The following is a 22,862-nucleotide window of genomic DNA, read 5'->3' as shown; positions in this document are numbered from 1 at the left end:
ACACGGACTGTATCCAATCACCAGTAATGTATCAACACAGACTGTATCCAATCACCAGCAATGTATCAACACGGACTGTATCCAATCACCAGCAATGTATCAACACGGACTGTATCCAATCACCAGCAATGTATCAACACGGACTGTATCCAATCACCAGCAATGTATCAACATGGACTGTATCCAATCACCAGCAATGTATCAACACGGACTGTATCCAATCACCAGTAATGTATCAACACAGACTGTATCCAATCACCAACACTATTAACACAGGCCGTACCCCAGCTCACCAACACTATTAACACAGGCCGTACCCCAGCTCACCAACACTATTAACACAGGCCGTACCCCAGCTCACCAACCCTATTAACACAGGCCGTACCCCAGCTCACCAACACTATTAACACAGGCCGTACCCCAGCTCACCAGCACTATTAACATAGGCCATACCCCAGCTCACCAACACTATTAACACGGGCCGTACCCCAGCTCACCAACATTATTAACACAGGCCGTACCCCAGCTCACCAGCACTATTAACACAGGCTGTACCCCAGCTCACCAACACTATTAACACAGGCCGTACCCCAGCTCACCAACACTATTAACACAGGCCGTACCCCAGCTCACCAACACTATTAACACAGGCCGTACCCCAGCTCACCAACACTATTAACACAGGCCATACCCCAGCTCACCAACACTATTAACACAGGCTGTACCCCAGCTCACCAGCACTATTAACACAGGCTGTACCCCAGCTCACCAACACTATTAACACAGGCTGTACCCCAGCTCACCAGCACTATTAACACAGGCCGTACCCCAGCTCACCAACACTATTAACACAGGCTGTACCCCAGCTCACCAACACTATTAACACAGGCCGTACCCCAGCTCACCAACACTATTAACACAGGCCGTACCCCAGCTCACCAGCACTATTAACACAGGCTGTACCCCAGCTTACCAACACTATTAACACAGGCCGTACCCCAGCTCACCAACACTATTAACACAGGCCGTACCCCAGCTCACCAACACTATTAACACAGGCTGTACCCCAGCTCACCAGCACTATTAACACAGGCCGTACCCCAGCTCACCAACACTATTAACACAGGCCGTACCCCAGCTCACCAACACTATTAACACAGGCTGTACCCCAGCTCACCAGCACTCTACTACCATAGGATGTAATCCAACACAACAGCAAAGGGCCCAATGCCCCAAAACCAACAACAAGCAAACGCCTTAATGTCAGGTTCTTAAGTTCCTTCTACATCATATTTAATAACTCTTTACAGGAGCTGTTTAACCTGTGTAAGTTCCTATATTAAACCTAATGTGAGACCAAGTATAATACTCACCCTTAGCACTAGGGTTCAGTGCTGACTGGAAAATAAAGAAAATCTGTTGAAAAAAAGGAATAAAGGATTGAGTTTGGAAATGAATTTCACTCATCCTCTCAGAGCTCTGATCAGCAGAAAGGATGACAGAAACAGCACAATATACAGAATAGGACACGGGCGTATCTCAGGTAATGTAACTGGACAAGGGCCTATCTCACGTAATAGAATAGGACACAGAGGCCTAGCTCGATTAACAGAATAGGACACAGGGCCTATCTCAGCCTCTTCTCAAGGGAAACTTGGGATGGACAATAAATGCTGGCTGTAAATACATGGGCCCCAAAATTCCAGGGGACGCCTTGAGGGAAGCAATTGGGGACAGAGCAGAGCTTCCATTGTGGGGGGCCCTGATCCCACCGGAAATCCAGGGGTCAGGCTACTTAACATATCTAAGGTGGGCATGGAGGGGAATCATTTTCCGAGGCATCTAGAGCGCCCACCCGAGGGAAGGGGGAGGAGTCTCTTTGTGGCACTTTGCCACAGTATCAACGGACCACAGGGGTCGGAGCCCTTGTGCATAAAATAGCAAAAAAAATCAAATCCTGGTTTCTTCTGCCAGTGTAAGTAATGCAAAACCGGGCTGAGAATTTCAGAATCCCCCCTCCATGGCCCTGGGAACACTGGATGCCAGGGATTCGGAGGTGCAGCGTTGCTAAGAGCATAAATGAGGAAAATACGCCTTTTGATCTATTTCCTTCGATTACACTGGATTGTAATATGCCCACTCCCGAAAGCACTGGTATTCCAACGTGGTAAGGGGCTAATTCCTGCTGTATCCAAGTTTCACCCCAGATTTCAGACCCTCCCCTTCCCAGAACTGAAAGAAATTAGTATTAGTGAAAAAAACAGTACTGGAGAAATTAATGGGACTGAAAGCTGATAAATCCCCTGGACCTGATGGCCTACATCCTAGGGTGTTGAAAGAGGTGGCTATAGAGTTAGTGGATGCATCGGTTGTCATTTTCCAAAATTCCATAGATTCTAGGACGGTTCCCGTGGATTGGAAGGTGCCAAATGAAACCCCACTATTTAAGAAAGAAGGGAGAGAGAAAACGGTGAATTACACACCAGTTAGCCTAACATCAGTAGTAGGGAAAATGCTAGACTCTATTATTAAGGACGTGGTAACAGGGCACTTAGAAAATAATACAGGAAACTTTCTGGTATCCGGCACCGACGGGACCGAGCTGGTGCCATCCCATCAAAACTGCCGGACAAACCAGCGCTAATGTTAAAACATGCGGAGCTTCTGAGCTCCGTATGAAGCTTAGCAACAGCTTAGCAACAGCTTCAAAACAGTCAGCGCAGCTTGCAAGCGTCTCTGTAGCTAAGCAACAGCTTCAGCTAGACGCTTGGGAGCCACGACTGGAAAAAAAAAGCAACGAAAAGTAAAAAAACTTATCTGAACCGACTCCTGAATTTTGCCAGTGGATAGAGCTTTCCAGACATTTAACCTCCGGTTAAACTAAAGTTTCCTGTAATAGGATTGGGCAGATTCAACACGGATTTATGAAAGGGAAATTGTGTTTGACAAATCTGTTAGAGTTTTTTGAGGTTGTAACTAGCAGAATAGATAAGGGGGAACCAGTGGATGTGGTGTATTTGGATTTTCAGAAGGCATTCGATAAGGTGCCACACAAGAGGTTATTAAACAAAATTAGGGCTCATGGGATTGGGGGTAATATACAAGCATGGATTGAGGATTGGTTAACGGACAGAAAACAGAGAGTAGGAATAAATGGGTCATTTTTGGGTTGGCAGGCTGTAACTAGTGGGGTAATGCAAGGATCATTACTTGGGCCTCAGTTATTCACAATCTATATCAATGATTTGGATGAGGGGACCAAATGTAATATATCCAAGTTTGCTGATGATACAAAGCTAGGTGGGAATGTAAGTTGTGAGGAGGATGCAAAGAGGTTTCAAGGGGATATAGACAGGCTAAGTGGGCAAAACATGGCAAATGGAATATAATGTGGAGAAATGTGAAGTTAACCACTTTGGTAGGAAAAATAGAAAAGCAGAGTATTTTTTAAATGGTGAGAGATTGGGAAATGTTGGTGTTCAGAGGGACCTGGGTGTCCTTGTACACGAATCACTGAAAGTTAACATGCAGGTACAGCAAGCAATTAGGAAAGCAAATGGTATGTTGGCCTTTATTACAAAAGGATTTGAGTATAAGAGTAAAGATGTCTTACTGCAATTATATAGAACCCTGGTGAGACCACACCTGGAGTATTGTGTACAGTTTTGGTCTCCTTACCTAAGGAAGGATACACGTGCCATCGAGGGAGTGCAACGAAGGTTCACCAAACTGGTTCCTGGGATGGGGGGATTGTCCTATGAGGAGAGATTGAGTAGACTAGGCCGATATTCTCTAGAGTTTAAAAGAATGAGAGGTGATCTCATTGAAACATACAAAATTCTTACAGGGCTTGACAGGGTAGATGCAGGGAGGATATTTCCCCTGGCTGGCAAGTCAAGAATCAGGGGTCACAGTCTCAGAATAAGGGGTCAACCATGTAGGACTGAGATGAGGAGAAATGTCTTCACTCAGAGGGTGGTGAATCTTTGGAATTCTCTACCCCAGAGGGCTGTGGAGGCTCAGTCGTTGAGTATATTCAAAAAAGAGATCGATAGATTTTTGGATATTAAGGGAATCAAGGGATATGGGGATAGTGCAGGAAAGTGGAGTTGAGGTAGAAGATCAGCCATGATCTTATTGAATAGCGGAGCAGGCTCGAGGGGCTAAATGGCCTACTCCTGCTCTTATGTTCCCTGGACGTGATCCCTTCCCCAGCCCTGAAATTTTACAGTCAAAGTGTTCCGATGTAGTGTCAGATTTCAGTGACATTTTTCTCAGCAAGCTGGTCCTTACCTTATTCTGCCTAATGGCATGTGACACAATCTCACGATTCCCTGTCTCCAGTCCTTTGTATGCCATAGGCTCAAATCCAAACTTGTCACAGTAATATGCTGCAGCCTGCAGTGGGACATAAACGGGCACCACATGATTGACTTTGGTTAAGCTCTTTAGATTATTCCTAGTAATCTGGTTGTGTTGCAGCGAAGACCGTTATTTATAAGAGCCTATTCTGACTCACTCTCAGCTCTCCAGTGCTCACAATGTCTGGCACTATTATTAACATATATAAAAGGGAATTGCTCGCCCTATACACTACATGGCTTTGTAGTCAGAATCAATCTATCTGAAGCTGCTGCAGCCTACAAATCCACCTTGCTACACCTCACCAGCACTTAACCCAAACCAGCAGGCACATGGGAACACCATCACCTCCAAGTTCCCCTCCAAGTCTCACACCATCCTGACTTGGAAATATATCACCGTTCCTTCATCATCTCGGAACTCCCTATCTAATAGGAGTACCTTCACCACAGGTACTGTAGCGGTTCAAGAAGGCGGCTCACCGCCATTTTCTCAAAGGCAACGAGGAATGGACAATAAACGCTGGCCTTGCCAGCAATGCCCATATTCCAAGAATGAATTTTTTTTAATGTAATTTTTTCATTCACAATATTCATATAATAAAACCTAACAATTATCACCATTTTGTGATCTTTGTACTGAACTCACTTCCAACTTATGAACATTACAGTGGTGTGAATACTCCAGGAAATCTGACTTTACAGTCTACATCCCAGCAGGACTGGGGAGCCTTTATGTTCCATGGATTATTGACATCTCCACCAGTACTTATCCTTGTAACTTTTAACCATATTCCTGACCACTGACTCATGTTGTAGAGGAGCTGCTTTGATTGACTATTAACTGTTTTTGTTGACAATCTAATCAGAGATCCACTGCTCCAACCTGTCCTTGTGCCTGCTCATTGATTTCTCTTTGTATTTTTATTTATTTATATGAACTGTACTGAACCAGAGGTAACTTGTGGTGTTCTTTGATAGTGAAAGGGTTGATAACAGTCCTTCAACAATTCATTTGTGTGTGTGCGCATGCATGTGTGTGCTGGTCAGAGCTTTTTAATGTGCTGAACTTCACATTTTGTAAATTAATAAGAATCTATAAAATGTCGAATAATTTAATTTAAAAATTAAATCGAGAAAACAAAATTAAGGGCCAAAGCACTATCAATGTTTAAAAATCTACTGGAGAATAAGGTCAATCAGATAGTGAGAAGGTGACACCAAGCTTGGGGTTTATCAAGCCAGTGATTATAAGAGGGGGAGAAAGTAAAACAGGGTCTGGAAACTACCCCACGGCACAGGAACATCCTGCTGAAGTTAGCTGCACTTATGGGAGACAGCAGTGAGATTAACCCAGGCCAATCCAAGATAGTTCACCATCCAGCAGAGTGATAAACCCAGACTTGAGCACATGATCTAAGCTGACACTTCAGTGCAGTACGGAAGGAGTGTTGCATTGTCGGAGGTGCCGTCTTTCAGATGAGATGTCAAACTGAAGCCTTATCTACCTGTTCAGGTGGATATAAAAGATTCCAGTATCCTGCACAACATTTATCCCTCAATGATAAACCACCAAAATTGATTAACTGGTCAGTTATCTCATTGCTGATTGTGGGATCTTACTGTGTGCGAATTGGCTGACGTGTTTTTCTACATAATAGTGACTACACTTCATTGGCTCTAAGGACATTCTGAAGACAGGAAAGGTGCTATGCAAATAGATATTTTTCTTTCATTTTTATTAGGAATGGAATCACACAATTGTAACAGAAAGCAATGTTCATGATGTTGGAGAGATTTGAGAGATTGTTTCCCCTGGCTGGAGAGTCTAGAACCAGGGGGCATAGTCTCAGGATAAGGGGTCAACCATTTAAGACGGAGATGAGGAGGAATTTCTTCACTCAGAGGGTTGTGAATCTTTGGAATTCTCTGCCCCAAAGGGCTATGAATGCTGAGTCTTTGAGTATATTCAAGGCTGAGATAGATAGCTTTTTGGACTCTAGGGGAATCATGGGATATGGGGATAGTGCGGGAAAGTGGAGTTGAGGTTGAAGATCAGCCATGATCATATTGAATGGCGGAGCAGGCGCAAAGGGCCGTATAGCCTACTCCTGCTCCTAATTCTTATGTTGTTATGTAGCAGGTTTGTAACAGGTGTTGAAATGTTACTGTTGTGTGCTGTCTGGCAGGTTGCACATTGTACATACTGTCCTCGATAAGCTTCTAGATAAAGAAATGTCAGCACCCAGAGGGTGAGTGAACCTTCATACTGAAAGCCTCAGATTAGCCCAGGTTCGGGCCCCATTGAACCGCTGCACTTTGGGGGAGGAAAATCAGGTGGAGTCTCTGGGGGAGGACTAGACCTTGTTGGATTGTCAGGCAGCTTGCAGTGGCACTACCCAGTCGTACAAGGATGTTCAAGGTTCCTGAGGTTATTATTCTTTTGTTTCCCCACCCCTATCTTACTGTAATAATCTCTCTTGAAAACCCAAGCATCGTGTCACTTAAACACTAATTCCTGAGTTACGTCACCTTTTCCCCAGCCCTTTTAACCCTTAGTATTGTCCGGCACTGTGGTTCTTTACTGTTCAGTAGGGTTACTCAAAAGAAAGACACATATATTAAGATAAAAACAACAGAAAATGCTAGAAATCCTCAACAGGTCTGTCAACATCTGACAGAGAAAAGGCAGGGTAATGTTTCAGGTATCGACTCTCCAACAGATCTGACAAAGGTTTATATCTGAAACATGAACTTGGCTTTTCTCTTCGATGACCTTTCGTCAGAACCAGAAAAGGTTAAAGATGTAACAGGTTTTAAGCAAGTGCAGGGGCAGGGAAAGGGGGATTGGAGGAAAGAACAAAAGGGAAGGTCTGTGATAGGGTGGAAGGCAGGAGAGAGTAAACAACAAAAGGGATGATGGTGCATGGTGAAAGGAGGTGGTAATGGGACAAATAAAGAAATAGAAGATGGGTCTAGAGGAGGTGTAAATGGGAATAACAGAATCATCAGCAACAGCTGCCTTCTGGAAAAATGGGCACAGAGGTTATGAGCTGAAATTGTTGAAGTCAATGTTCAGTCTGGATGGCTGCAAAGTGCCTAATAGAAAGTTGAGGTGCGTCAGTTTCCACATGTATGCTGACCACCATCACCTCTCTCGACCCCTCCATGGTCTCTAAATTGTCAGACTGCTTGTCCGACATCCAGTTCTGGATGAGCAGAAATTTCCTCCAAATAAATATTGGGAAGACCAAAGCCATTGTCTTCGGTCCCTCCCTGCCACAAACTCCATTCCCTAGCCACCGACTCCATCCCTATCGCCAGCAACTGTCCGAGGCTGACCCAGTCTGCTCGCAACATTGGTGTCATATTTGACACTGAAATGAGCTTCCAACCACATATCCACACAATAACTAAGGCCGCCTATTTCCACCTCCTGAAACATAGAAGATAGGAGCAGGAGTAGGCCATTCGGCCCCTCGAGCCTGTTCTGCCATTTAATGAGATCATGGCTGATCATCCAACTTCAGTACCCTGTCCCTGCTTTCTCCCCATATCCCTTGATCCCTTTAGCCTCAAGAAATATATCTAACTCCTTCTTGAATATATTAATGAATTGGCCTCAACTGCCTTCTGTGGTAGAGAATTCCACAGGTTCACCACTCTCTGGGCAAAGAAATTCCTCCTCATCTCAGTCCTAAATGGCTTACCCCTTATCCTTAGACAGTGACCCCTGGTTCTGGACTCCCCCGCCATCGGGAACATCCTTCCTGCATCTAGTCTGTCTAGTCCTTTTAGAATTTTATAAGTTTCAATGAGATCCCCTCTCATTCTTCTAAACTCTAGCGAATACAAGCCCAATTGACCCAATCTCTCTTCATACATATTTCCTGCCATCCCAGGTATCAGTGAATCTTCGCTGCACTCCCTCCATGGCAAGAACATCCTTCCTCAGATAAGGCAACCAAAACTGCACACAATACGCAAGGTGTGGTCTCACCAAGGCCCTGTACAACTGCAGCAACACAACCTTGCTCCTGTACTCGAATCCTCTCGCTATGAAGGCCAACATACCATTTGCCTTCTTAACCGCCTGCTGCACCTGCATGCTTACCTTCAGTGACTGGTGCACAAGGACACCCAGGTCTCATTGCACTTCCCCTTTTCCCAATCTATTGCCATTCAGATAATAATCTGCCTTCCTGTTTTTGCCACCAAAGTGGATAACCTCGCATTTATCCACATTAAACTGCATCTGCCATGCATCTGCCCAATCACCCAACCTGTCCAAATAATACTGGAGTTTCTCTGCATCCTCCTCACAGCACACACGCCCACCCAGCTTTGTGTCGCGTGCAAACTTGGAGATATTACATCTAGTTCCCTCGTCTAGATTATTAATATATATTGTGAATAACTGGGGTCCTAGCACCGATCCCTGCGGTACCCCACTAGTCATCACTGCCTGCCACTCAGAAAAAGACCTGTTTATTCCAGCTCTTTGCTTCCTGTCTGCCAACCAGTTCGCTATCCAAGTCAGTACCTTACCCCCAATCCCATGTGCTTTAACTTTGCACACTAATCTCTTATGCAGGACCTTATCGAAAGCCTTCTGAAAGTCCAAATACACCACATCCACTGGTTCTCCCTTATCTATTCTACCAGTTACATCCTCATTTTACACTCTATTTTCCCCCTCTTAATTAATCCCTTTGTCCTCCTTTGCTGAATCCTAAACTGGTCCCAATCCTCAGGTTTGCTGCTTTTTCTGGCCAATTTATATGTCCTCTGCTTGGATCGTATGCTATCCTTAATTTCCCTTGTTAGCCACGGTTGAGTCAACTTTTTTGTTTTATTTTTATGCCAAACAGAGATGAACAAATTCTGTAATTCATCCATGCGATCTTTAAATGTTTGCCATTGCCTATCCACCGTCAACCCTTTAAGTAACGTTCCCCAATCCATCCAAGCCAACTCGTGCCTCACACCATTGTAGTTTCCTTTATTTAAATTCAGGACCCTAGTCTCTGAGTCAAATACCTCACTCTCCATCTTAATAAAGAATTCTATCATATTATGATCGCTCCTCCCCAAGGGGCCTCATACAACAAAATTGCTAATTAATCCTTTCTCATTGCATAATACCCAGTCTAAAATGGCCTGATCTCTAGTTGGTTCCTCGACATATTGATCCAGGAAACCATCTCGTATACACTCTGGGAATTCCTCCTCCACAGTATTGTTACTAATTTGGTTAGCCCAATCTATATGTAGATTAAAGTCACCCATGATAACTGCTGTGCCCTTATTGCACACGTCTCTAATTTCCCCAACCTCAGCATTACTGTTTGGGGGTCTGTATACAACTCCCACTGACGTTTTCTGCCCCTTGGTGTTTCTCAGCTCTACCCATACAGATTCCACATCATCAGAGCTAATATCCTTCCTTACTATTGTGTTAATCTCCTCTTTCACCAGCAATGCTACCCCACCTCCTTTTCCTTTTTGCCTGTCTTTTCTGAATATTGAATACCCCTGGATGTTGAATTCCAAGCCTTGGTCACCCTGGAGCCATGTCTCCATAATCCCAATTATATGATATCCATTTACATCTATTTGCACAGCTAATTCATCCACCTTATTACGAATGCTCCTCGCATTAAGATACAAAGCCTTCAGGCTTGTTTTTTTAACACTCTTAGACCTTTTAGAATTATTATTTACTGTGGCCATGTTTGATTTACACCCTTGATTTCTCTGACTGCCACTTTTGCTTTTCTCCTTCCTGTCTTTTGCTTCTATCCTTGCTTTCCTTTCCTCTGTCCCCCTGCAACAGGTTCCCAACCCCCTGCCATTTTAGTTTAAACCCTCCACAACAGCACTAGCAAACACTCCCCCCTAGGACATCGGTCCCGGTCCTGCCCAGGTGCAAACCGTCCAGTTTGTACTGGTCCCACCTCTCCCAGAACCGGTTCCAATGTCCCAGGAATTTGAATCCCTCCCCCTTGCACCATTCCTCTAGCCACGTATTCATCTGAAATATCCATCTATTTCTACTCTGACTAGCACGTGGCACTGGTAGCAATCCTGAGATTACTATTGTGAGGTCCTATTTTTAAATTTACCTCCTAACTCTCTATATTCAGCTTTTAGGACCTCATCCCGGTTTTTACCTATATCGCTGGTACCTATATGCACTATGACAACTGGCTGTTCACCCTCCCCCTCCAGAATGCCCTGCAGCCGCTCCGAGACATCCTTGACCCTTGCACCAGGGAGGCAACATACCATCCTGGAGTCTCGTTTGCGGCCGCAGAAATGCCTATCTATTCCCCATACAATAGAATCCCCTATCACTATAGCTCTCCCGCTCTTTTTCCTCCCATCCTGTGCAGCAGAACCACCCATGGTGCCAGTAAGTTGGCTGCTGCTGCCTTCCCCCGTTAAGCCATCTCCCTCAACAATATCCAAAGTGGTATATCTGTTTGAGAGGGGGATGGCCACAGGGGACCCCTGCACTACCTGCCTGCACTTACTACTCTGCCTGATGGGCACTCATGCCCTTCCTGCCTGTGCAGCCTTTACCTGCAGTGTGACCAACTGATTAAACGTAATATCCACGACGTCCTCAGCATCGCAAATGCTCCAGTATATATCCATTCGCAGCTCCAGTGCCGCAATTCAGTCTGCCATTAGCTGCAGTTGGATACACTTCCCGCACACATGGTCGTCAGGGACACAGGAAGTGTCCCTGATTTCCCACATAGTGCAGGAGGAGCATGCCAAGGAGCTGAGCTGTGCTGCCATGACTTACCCTTTAATTAATTTAAATTAAATTAAATCAAATCAAAGCCACTAATTACACTACAATAAAATGATATACTCAAGGGCCCTTGTTTACTAGCACTCCCCGCTACACAACAGAAACCTTAGAAACTATAACCACAAAAATTAAGACCTTCTAAACTTTATAAACTATTAACCTTAACTGTCAAACTATAGAGTAGTATAAATACTCACCTGGCTGTATTCACCCAATTAGCTGTTTTCTCTTGCCCGTGTTACTTTTTGAATCGTGGCGTGGCTCTGAAACACCGCCGCCGGTCTGCGAGATTGACCGGCCCAACTCGCAGCACTCTTTTCAAACTTTACTCAGTGCAAATTGCACTTCAAAGCATCGCCCGACTCCGCCCCTGCCTCAGTTCATCCACTGCTGAAACACTCATCCATGCCTTTGTTACCTCTAGACTTCACTATTCCAATGCACTCCTGGCCGGCCTCCCAAATTCTACACTACGTAAACTTGAGGTCATCCAAAACTCGGCTGCCGTGTCCTAACTCGCACCAAGTCCCGTTCACCCATCCCCCCTGTGCTCGCGGACCTACATTGACACCCGGTTAAGCAACGCCTCAACTTTAATATTCTCATTTTTGTTTTAAAATCCTTCCAGGGCCTCGCCCCTCCCTATTTCTGTAATCTCCTCCAGCCCCACAACCCTCTGAGATATCTGCGCTCCTCTAATTCTGGCCTCTTGAGAATCCCCGATTTTAATTGCTCAACCATTCAGCTGCCAAGGCTCTAAGCTCTGGAATTCCCTTCCTAAACCTTTCCATCTCTCTACCTCTCTTTCCTCTTTTAAGACACTCTTAAAAACCTACCTCTTTAACCATCTGCCCCAATATTTCCTTATGTGGCTTTGTGTCAAATTTTGTTTTATAATACTCCTGTGAAGCATTCTACTACATTAAAGGCATTATATAAATACAAGTTGTTGTACACAAAAAGCTAGCATGCAGGTACAGAAAGCAATAAGGAAGGCAAATGGCATGTTGGCCTTTATTGCAAGGGGGTTGGAGTATAAGAGTAAGGAAGTCTTGCTACAATTATACAGGGCCTTGGTGAGACCACACCTGGAGTACTGTGCACAGTTTTGATCTCCTTATCTAAGGAAGGATATACTTGCCTTGGAGGCGGTGCAAGGAAGGTTCACTAGATTGATCCCTGGGATGAGAGGATTGTCCTATGAGGAGAGATTGTGTAGAATGGGCCTATACTCTCTGGAGTTTAGAAGAATGAGAGGTGATCTCATTGAAACATACAAGATTCTGAAGGGGATTCACAGGGTAGATGCTGAGAAGTTGTTTCCCCTTGCGGGTTGTCTAAAACTAGGGGGCATAGCCTCAGGATAAGGGGTCGGCCATTTAAGACGGAGATGAGGAGGAATTTCTTCACTCAGAGGGTTGTGAATCTTTGGAATTCTCTGCCCCAGAGGGCTGTGAATGCTGAGTCTTTGAGTATATTCAAGGTTGAGATAGATAGATTTTGGGACTCTAGGGGAATCAAGGGATATGGAGTTCGGGCAGGAAAGTGGAGTTGAGTTGAGGTCAATGATCAGCCATGATCTTATTGAATGGCAGAGCAGGCTCAAAGGGCCGTATGGCCTACTTCTGCTCTTATTTCTTATGTTCTTATGTTAACAACTCTCTTCCTTACTAATCTATTTGTTCATTTGACATGTTTTACGATTCTCTCCTCCTGATCCCTCCTTGCTTTCCTTACCTCTTTCTTAAACTCCTTCCATATTTTCTCGTATTCGCTCTTATTTTTTTAATATAATTTTTATTGTATCTATAAGCCCCATATGCCACCTTCTTCAATTTAGGTTTGTTTCTAGAATCTTTCGATATCAACAGCATTCTGAAACTTGAGGTAGTCTGAATTTTTCATTCTATGATCGACCAGTGGAACTCAATGAAATGGAAGGTTCTATGCCATTTTGTATGGATGTGGTGTGTGGAAGAGTTGTGTGTGGAACTGGCTGTCTGCAGATGTGGCTGTGTCCAGATGTAGTTGTGTCCGGATGTGGTTGCGTGCAGACCTAGTTGTGCCTGGAAGTGCTCCTGGCTGCTCATCTCACCTGCTTGGCGTTTCCTACCCAGAATGTGATGTGGTGAAAGCTGATAAATCGACCTTTTTCTGGCTGCAACAGAAACATTTTAAGTTATTCTCCTTTTCCCAGTGCAGACAACGTGCTACAAAACAGAACACCAATACAGTAATTTGTTTGAGCGTTTAAGTAGCAGATGTACCATACCTTCTCCCCTTTATCAGTGTAGGAAGTCTGAAACAGATGGAAACAAATTGTTTTAGTGTGCTGCAACATAACAGTGGTACAGTCCATTTCCCTTCATTTAGTTGCTAGTTTGTCACAATATTACTGTCACCTAACAGAGCATCATGTGACCCTGTGATGGACATATCTGACTGGAGGTCCAGGACTTTCACCTTGGACTGTCTCTCTATAAAAGTGCAAGTTGCTAGTGATTTTATGCCAACATATCATAGTCCCCCAACTTCATATTCACCTTGCTCACCACTCCGTTTGATTCCCTTCTCATTCCAGTCTAATTTCCATCCTGACTACAACATTGAGAGCAGCCTGATCAAAGTCACCAGAGATATCCTATGTGTCTGCAGCCACAACATGTTGTCCTTCCATATTCCACTCGATCTTTCCAGAGCCTTCGATACAGTCGACGATTCAGTCCTTCTCCAGGAAGTCCCCTCCAAACTATTCTGCATGACAGTAGCTATAATATTGACTATGAATGGGCAGAAAATCTAGACTGACTTGCTTGAGGCTAGTTAGTTTTAAGCGTGTTCTCTAATTCTGAACAGACAATCCAAGTCACAAACCCAACATATCAACATTATCTGCCTCTCGACATGAATCATGTCTCCCCATAATATCTGAAAACAAATTCAGTTCAGTTCTTTCCCCAAGCCCTGAATTCTAAAATCATCCTTGTATTTCTTCTCTGAACGCTCTTAATACAAAACTATATACAAATGTGGCCTCAGCAGAAATCTATGAAAGGCTAAATTAATTTGTTTTGACTTCCAGTCAAATGCCTCGAGATGTATCCTAGTATTCTTGGCCTTGTCCCTCGGTATCTTTGTAACAGCTTCTCATTGAAACTACTAATGAATGATCAATAACCGCACCCAGATTCTTTCTTTTGCCACCTTTACTGATGGACACCTGTTCATTGTGCCCCCCTTTCAGTGGAGACACTTCTGTGTATTTCAGTGGAGTGAGGTTTTTCTAACCCCAGAGGTCCACTGGCCTGCTTAAAATAGAACTTCTTCATTGTGCACATGTTTAATGTTGTGTGTTCCAATCTGCCTGGCCTGCCATTAATTATTATTAAAATCCATCTGCCATGCCTTTGTTACACCGAACACTACTGATTTGGCAATATAGTTCAGCATTTTGTTTGGCTCTTCGGTCCCACTGCCAGTTTCTGTACTACTGTTGTACAACCTTCACTGTACGTGGAAGTTGAACAAATGAGAAAGATCATTAGAAAACTTACTGTACACATTAAGCTGTACTTCAATCTGCCCTTGCTACTGGCCATTTGGCGGGGGGGGTACTTCACTTGAAGAAACTTTCACCTTTATGCAGCTATTTTAGTCAAGTGATCTAGCCTACAAGGATCACAATTCAAGGTGTATATATATATTGCATGTTAAAATTTCTTGTGCAGCATCCAGAAATGTATATGGCACCCCACATCCCATCTTTGTATATGTGAAAATCCAGCATGGGTCAATGAGTAATTTTCTTAACAATTTATCATCACTATTATTTACCTTCTGAAAATCCAAATCAATTAGATCCACTGGATAGCTCTCAGTCACTCATTACACCCTCAATTAATTTCAGCAGATTTATGAGACGTGACAGGTTGCTTCTCAATTCATGCTGATCACTCTTTATGGCCTCTACATTCTTAAGATGAGAATTTCCCCTCATCCTGTACAATGCTCTCTTGGATATTTCCCTCATCCTGTGCAATGCTCTCTTGGATATTTCCCTCATCCTGTGCAATGCTCTCTTGAATATTTCCCTTATCCTGTGCAATGCTCTCTTGGATATTTCCCTTATCCTGTGCAATGCTCTCTTGGATATTTCCCTTATCCTGTGCAATGCTCTCTTGGATATTTCCCTTATCCTGTGCAATGCTCACTAGGATATTTCCCTTATCCTGTGCAATGCTCTCTAGGATATTTCCCTCATTTATTTCTACTATAGAAGTTTGGCTAGTTAATCAATGATTATCAGGGTCACACCTCACTCATTTTATGAGTATTCGAATCACAGAGCTCATGTACAACCCTTATGGAATTGTTGTAGGGGGTGATGCACAGCCAAATATAGAGGAAAAAACAAGTCAGCCTGGAAGGCAGAGCAAATATGTAACGGCACAAGGGAGTATGGCAAGGCTGGATGACATTTATTTTAATGCAAGGAGTCTTGCGAGTAAGGCAGATGAATTGAAGGTGTTGATGAACACATGGGAGTATGATATAGTTGCTATCATAGAGACATGGTTGAGGGAGGGGCAGGACTGGCAGCTCAATATTCCAGGGTATAGAATCTTCAGGCGAGACAGAGGGGGGTGTAAAAGAGGAGGGGGTGTCGCAATATTAATCAAGGAGTCAATTACTGCTGTAAGGAGGGATGATATCTTAGCAGGTTCCTCTAATGAGGCCATATGGGTAGAACTTAAAAACAAAAAGGGGGCACGCACTTTGCTGTGAGTGTACTGTAGGCCCCCAAACAGTCAGGGGGAGATAGAGGAACAGATAGGTAGGCAAATCTCAGAGAAATGTAGAAATAATAGGGTAATAATAGTCGGGGATTTCAACTTCCCCAATATTAACTGGGATAGTCAGAGTGTGAAAGGCTTAGAGGGTGCGGAATTCTTAAAGTGCATCCAGGAGAGCTTTTTGAGCCAGCATGTAGAAAGTCCTACAAGAGAGGGGGCGGTACTGGACCTAATTCTAGGGAATGTAGCCGGGCAAGTGGTAGAAGTGTCAGCAGGAGAGCATTTTGGTGACAGTGACCATAATTCGGTGAGATTTAAGGTAGTCATGGAAAAGGACAAAGATGGACCGGAAATAAAGGTTCTAAATTGGGGGTAGGCTGATTTTAATATGATAAGGCAAGATCTGGCCAAAGTGGACTGGGATCAGCTACTTGTAGGAAAATCCACATCAGAGCAGTGGGGGTCTTTCAGAAAGGAAATAGAGAGAGTACAACGCCAACATGTCTAGGGTGGGACCAACAAGCCCAGGGAACCCTGGATGTCAAGGGATACAAGAATGGATTAGGAAAAAAAGGGAGGCTTTTGGCAGATACAAAGGACTAAAAACAGTGGAAGCCCTAGAGGAGTATAGAAAGTGCAGGGGGGTAATTAAAAAAGAAATTAGGAGAACGAAGAGGGTGCATGAAAAAACACTGTCGGGCAAAACAAAGGAAAATCCCAAGGTGTTTTAGAAGTATATTAATGGCAAGAGGATAACCAGGGAAAGAGTAGGGCCCATTAGGGACCAATGTGGCAATCTGTGTGTAGAGCTGGAAGATGTGGGTGAGGTTTTAAATGAATATTTTGCATCTGTGTTCACTATGGAGAAGGACGATGTAGGCATAGAAATCGGGCAGGGGGATTGTGATATACTTAAACAAATTAGTATTGAGAGGGAGGAGGTACTAGCGGTTTTAGCAGGCTTAAAAGTGGATAAATCCCCAGGCCCTGACAAGATGTATCCCAGGCTGCTGTGTGAGGCAAGGGAGGAGATTGCAGGGGCTCTGACACAAATTTTCAGAACCTCTCTGACCACAGGGGAGGTGCCAGAGGACTGGAGGACAGCTAACATAGTACCATTATTCAAGAAGGGTAGTAGGGATAAACCAGGGAAAGACAGGCCAGTGAGCCTAACATCAGTGGTAGGGAAATTATTGGAAAAAATTCTGAGGGACAAAATTAGTATCCAATTGGAGAGGCAAGGATTAATCAAGGATAGTCAGCATGGCTTTGTCAGGGGGAGATCATGTCTAACCAATTTGATTGAATTTTTCGAGGGGGTGACTGGGTGTGTGGATGAGGGTAGTGCAGTTGATGTAGTCTACATGGACTTCAGTAAGGCTTTTGACAAAGTCCCACATGGGAGACTGGTCAAGAGGGTAAGAGCCCATGGGATCCAGGGCAATTTGGTACATTGGATCCAAAATTGGCTTAGTGGCAGGAGGCAGACGGTAATGGTCGAAGGTTGTTTTTGTGACTGGAAGCCTGTGTCCAGTGGTGTACCACAGGGATCGGTGCTGGGTCCTTTGCTGTCTGTAGTGTACATTAATGATTTAGATATGAATGTAGGAGGTATGATCAGTAAGTTCGCAGATGACATGACAATTGGTGGAGTGGTAAATAGCGAGGAGGGAAGTCTCAGGCTACAGGACGATATAGATGGCTTGGTCAGATGGGCAGAACAGTGGCAAATGGAATTTAACCCTGAAAAGTGTGAGGTGATGCATTTTGGGAGGACTAACAAGGCAAAGGAATACACAATGAATGGTAGGACCCTAGGAAGGACAGAGGATCAGAGGGACCTTGGTGTGCATGTACATATATACCTGATGGCAGCAGGACAGGTAGATAAGGTGGTTAAAAAGGCATATGGGATACTTGCCTTCATTAGCCAAGGCATAGAATATAAGAGCAGGGAGGTTATGATGGAGCTGTACAAAACGCTAATTAGGCCACAGCTGGAGTACTGTGTGCAGATCTGGTCGCCACACTGTAGGAAGGATGTGATTGCATTGGAGAGGGTGCAGAGGAGATTCACCAGGATGTTACCTGGGCTGGAGCGCTTCAGCTATGAAGAGACTAGACAGGCTGGGGTTGTTTTCCTTAGAGCAGAGAAGGCTGAGGGGGGACCTGATTGAGGTGTACAAAATTATGAGCGCATTAGATAGGGTAGATAGAAAGGAACTTTTCCCCTTAGTAGAGGGGTCAATAACCAGGGGACATAGTTTCAAGGTAAGGGGCAGGAGGATTAGAGGGGATTTGAGGAAAAACTTTTTCATCCAGAGGGTGGTTGGAATCTGGAACTCATTGCCTGAAAGGGTGGTAGAGGCAGGAACCCTCACAACATTCAAGAAGCATTTAGATGAGCACTTGAAACGCCATAGCATACAAGGTTAAGGACCAGGTGCTGGAAAATGGGATTAGAATAGATAGGGCTTGATGGCCGGCACGGACACAATGTGCTGTATAACTCTATGACACTAAAAATATTAAAAGTTTCATTTATTTTGTCATTATCTTTCTGAGAATTCCTGGGGATATCTCCCAGGTACAGACACCCGCTTCATTGGCATCTACCTATGAACCAAAATGACTCGATGTGCAATTTGTCCCCAATTTTCATTTGTGAAGACTGATGGGAAGAATCATTTGACACATCAGCCATTTGCTGTTCCTCTATACTATTTCCATCCAACTATTCCTGCCGGTAGCCACTTTCTCGCCTGAAACAGGGTTACCAGGGATTAAAAATTGGAGGCAACAGGCGGGAGGCATCCTTAATATGCAAACTGGGTCCGACGCCGGTTGTAAGACCCAGATTGCGATTCTCAGGTACAAATGGGGGAGAATGTGCCAAAAAAAAACAGCCCAGGAACCCCCCCAAAAAACTCTAGCCCGCTACCGAGCCGTTTGAGGCCTCCGATACCGGGATCGCTTCTCTTCACTCCCCTGCCGGCGGCCACAATGTGCGATCCGGGATCCGGCTGATTTGCTGCGCTCACCGAACCGGCAATGTGCAGCGGGAAACCCACTTGGCGCTCGCAGTGCACTGGCGGCTTGTGCCTGAAGCCTGGCCCTCAAAGTGGCTCAGACCGCTCACCGGCGCAAGTGGACGGCTGAAGTGGCGGCTCCGCCAATTTCGCGCCTGTTTCGGGCCCGACTTCAAAATCGCACCCACCTAGCCAGACCTTGTGGGACCTTGTACACCAGAAAACATGGCAGAAAAGGGTCTCTAGCTTCTTTTTCTGCTTTCCAGATTCCACCTTTGACTCTGGTCATAAATCAATCTCTGGAATAAATTGAATATGGCAATGACCAGTGACTATTTCCCTTGAACTGATGAGACACATTGGTGTCTGAGATTTTATATATCCATAAATGCATAGTCCCAGGGCACCTCCACCATCTTTCCTACCATACTCAGCTTCCATAGCAATACACTTAACAGGAACATTTGCATTGAATTTATCACAATGGGCTGTACTCACCATGATGAATCAGAGTTAACAGAAGCACCTTAGTGAGTTTGAAGAAGAACAAAAATTTCTACCTGGCTTGATCTTATAAGCACAACATATTTTGCTGGAAAGCTGCACTGCCTGTCATTGGCTGCTGTGAATCCGCCCTCTGCTCCTCCCCAGATTTCCTTTGGCATTCAGTCACAGTGCGGGCCTAGTTTGTGCTTGTAGTAGGTATATGCTCTTGGAGTTTGTACCGTGGTGTGTTACCCAATAATCAGAAAAGTAATAGAACAGTGTGTCACATAAGCAGAAAAGTAAAAGTCTTTTTCTCATTCCACACAGCGCCCCGATTGTGAGGGCATGGTCCCGGGCTTCTTCCCAATATTCAGCGTTATATTTACTCCAGTTTAGCCTCCCTCATTATAAGCAGGGGGTCTAGTCTGGCTTCTGTTCTTCACACCTTTCCCCTTCACCCAGCAGGATTGCACAGAGTAGATTGGGAGCTTGACCTTTAAGCAATGTGTGTGACCCTGTCAAGCTACATTGTGAGACTGCACTATGTCATACTGTCATAATTTCAGATCTTTATTTAATGCATCATTCATGTTAATTTACAATTATTAGATGTCAATGAGTGTACAAATAGAGGCATTCCTAGTCTAGATATAAGCCTGCATTGGAATGTCTGATTAAGGATTTCTTCAGTAATAAAGGGGTGAAGCGCTGATGCTCGTCATGTCATATTTGCTCCACAATGTTATCGCAATCTGCTTGATGATGGGGTCACATTGCAAATAGAAGAAAGAAAGAACTTGCATTTAACCTTTAGCACCTTTAACAACCTCAAAACATCCCAACATGCTTCATGGCCAAGGAACACTATTGAAGTGCAGTCACTGTTGCAATGTAGGGAAATGCAGCAGGCAATTTGTGCACAGCAAGGTCCCATAAACAGCAATGAGATAATGACCAGATAATCTCTTGTAGTGATGTTGGTTGAGGGATAAATGTTGGCCAGGACACCGGAACTCCACTGCTCATTTGAAATAAGGCCATGGGATTTTTTACGTCCACCTGAGAGAACAGATGGTGCCTCGGTTTAACGTCTCATCCGAAAGCTGGCACTTCCAACAGTGCAGCACTTCCTCAGTACTGCACCAGATCATATACCAGCCTAGGTTATGTACATGAAGTCTTTGGATTGGGACTTCAACCCACGACTTTCTGACTCAGAGGCAGGAGTGCTACTGTGGCATTGCCACATTGGGGAAACACTGTGTGTATGTAGATAAACCTGTATAATCCCCTTTTAACTGCTGTATTCCCCTCCCCCCGCAAGACAGTTGCAAGCTGAGAGGAATAAGGCACGTTCAGACTTGCCTGCTGCTGATAGAAGGAAAACCAATCAGGTTCCAGCAGGTGACCAATCCGTGAGTCATCACAGGTTCGCGGGCTTCACGAATTCAGTACTGTATTGTGAGAGTTGGAGTAAAGACCTATTTCTTGTAGCTCGCTGTGTTGCCTATTTCTTTATGCGGGAGACCATAGTCCCCCACATTGGTGACCCTGAATGTCGGCGGCCGAAGCCCCCGACTCACGTAGCCCTACAGAGGCCAGCAACAACCCGATGGCAACCAGCAGCAGCCTGATGTCGGCCGGCGCCGCGTCCTTGAAGCTCCCCACCTTCTGGGAACACCAAGCACCAGCTTGGTTTGCACACTCGGAGGCCCAATTCACCCTTCGCAGGGTTCAAGATGATGAAGAAAGGTACCTCCACGTAGTCTCAGCACTAGCAAGCTCTACCGCCGCCGAAGTTCTCGACCTGCTGGGGAACTCACCACAGACCGGCAAGTACTCAACCATTAAGGGCCGCTTGCTGCAGGCTTACGGCCTGTCCAAGGAGGAGAGGGCCCGCAGGCTTCTCTCACTACCAGGCCTCGGCGATTCTACCCCGACCCAGTTGATGAGCCGGATGCGTGCGCTCCTGGGCTCTGAACCGCAGTGCTTTTTGTTTCGGGCCCTTTTCCTCAGCCTGCTTCCTCAGCAGGTACAGACTGCCCTCGCAGGGTCCCCGATCACGGACTGCATACAACTGGCAGCCGCCGCGGACAAAGTTTTCGCCGTCGCCCAACTCGGCTGTGCAGCCGCGAGGCTCCCCGATACCATCGAGCGCCGCCACCACGCCAGGCCGCAGAACTATGCTACTACCATGCGCGTCTCGGCCATAAGGCCCATCGCTGCAGAGCACCCTGCTCTTTCGATCAAACCAAGATGGCCGCCCGGCCCAACGCACCAGCCCCGCGCCGCCGCCTAGGCCCGCTCGACCGCACCCCCGCCGCCACGTTGGCCATCGGCACCGTGGGTAAACTGCTGTACATAACCGACTCTCAGGGCGCAGATTCCTTTGCGACACCGGAGCCCAATGCAGCATAATTCCTGCCTCCCAGCTCGACATCCAGGCAGGCCGCAGCGGCCCACCCCTCGTGGCGGCAAATGGCGCAGCCATCGCTACTTTCGGAAAGGAACGGGCCGAGGTTTGTTTCAACGGCCAGCGATTTACGTGGGATTTCGTGACGGCCTCGGTGGCACATCCTTTGCTGGGCGCCGATTTTCTTTGCGCCCACGGACTCCTGGTCGACGTCCGCGACAGGCGCCTGATCGACGCAGCAACTTTCGCTTCACTGGCCTGCCAGCAGAGCAACAGCCCGGCCCTCGTCGGGTCCTGCTCCGCCCCGGCGCATGACGACTACGCCCGCCTACTCGCAGATTTCCCGAGGCTCACACAACCGACCTTCTCAGCCGCGGCAGCCAAGCATGGGGTCGAGCACCACATCGCCACTACGGGACCACCAGTGTTCGCTCGAGCCAGACGCCTGGACCCAGCCAAGATGGCGGTGGCCAAGGAAGAATTCGCCACGATGGAAAAACTGGGCATCATCCGCCGCTCGAACAGCCCTTGGTCGTCCCCCCGCCACATTGTGCCCAAGCCAGGCGGTGGCTGGCGCCCCTGCGGCGACTACAGACAGCTCAACGATGCCACCACGCCCGATAGATACACCATTCCGCACATCCAAGACTTCTCGGCACACCTAGCAGGAAAGTCTGTCTTTTCCAAGGTCGACCTGATTCGCGGCTACCATCAGGTCCCCGTCCACCACGCAGACGTCCAGAAGACGGCGGTCATCACCCCCTTCGGACTGTTCGAGTTCCTGCGCATGCCCTTCGGGCTTAAGAACGCCGCACAGGCCTTCCAACGGCTCATGGACTCCGTCCTACGGGACCTGAGCTTCCTGTTCATCTATCTGGACGATATCCTCGTGGCCAGTAGCAGCAAGGCCGAGCATATCGCGCATTTGCGCTCCCTTTTCCAGCGCCTCAGCCAACA

The 22,862-nt window shown here is 45.9% G+C and overlaps 1 protein-coding gene across 1 annotated transcript in view; it reads right to left on the bottom strand.

Annotated features, from left to right (window-relative positions):
* The window catches only part of hpda (4-hydroxyphenylpyruvate dioxygenase a), a 48,915-nt gene extending 29,331 nt beyond the window's left edge, over positions 1-19,584 (bottom strand). Inside the window, exons 1-5 of the mRNA XM_085964425.1 lie at positions 19,505-19,584; positions 13,457-13,483; positions 13,280-13,342; positions 4,294-4,398; positions 1,374-1,416 (exon numbers count right to left, since the gene is read on the bottom strand). Of these exons, the coding sequence (XP_085820551.1) occupies positions 1,374-1,416; positions 4,294-4,398; positions 13,280-13,342; positions 13,457-13,483; positions 19,505-19,507 (241 nt within the window). The 5' untranslated portion in view covers positions 19,508-19,584. The remainder of the gene's footprint in view (positions 1-1,373; positions 1,417-4,293; positions 4,399-13,279; positions 13,343-13,456; positions 13,484-19,504) is intronic.
* Positions 19,585-22,862: the final 3,278 nt, after the last annotated feature.

The sequence above is a fragment of the Somniosus microcephalus genome, chromosome 22, assembly GCF_052327205.1.
Source record: "Somniosus microcephalus isolate GS21.2 chromosome 22, FLI_Smic_1.0, whole genome shotgun sequence".
NCBI classification, from domain to species: Eukaryota; Metazoa; Chordata; class Chondrichthyes; order Squaliformes; family Somniosidae; genus Somniosus; species Somniosus microcephalus.
Note: the sequence above shows the minus strand (reverse complement) of the source record. Positions and strands in the feature narration are given on the sequence as shown.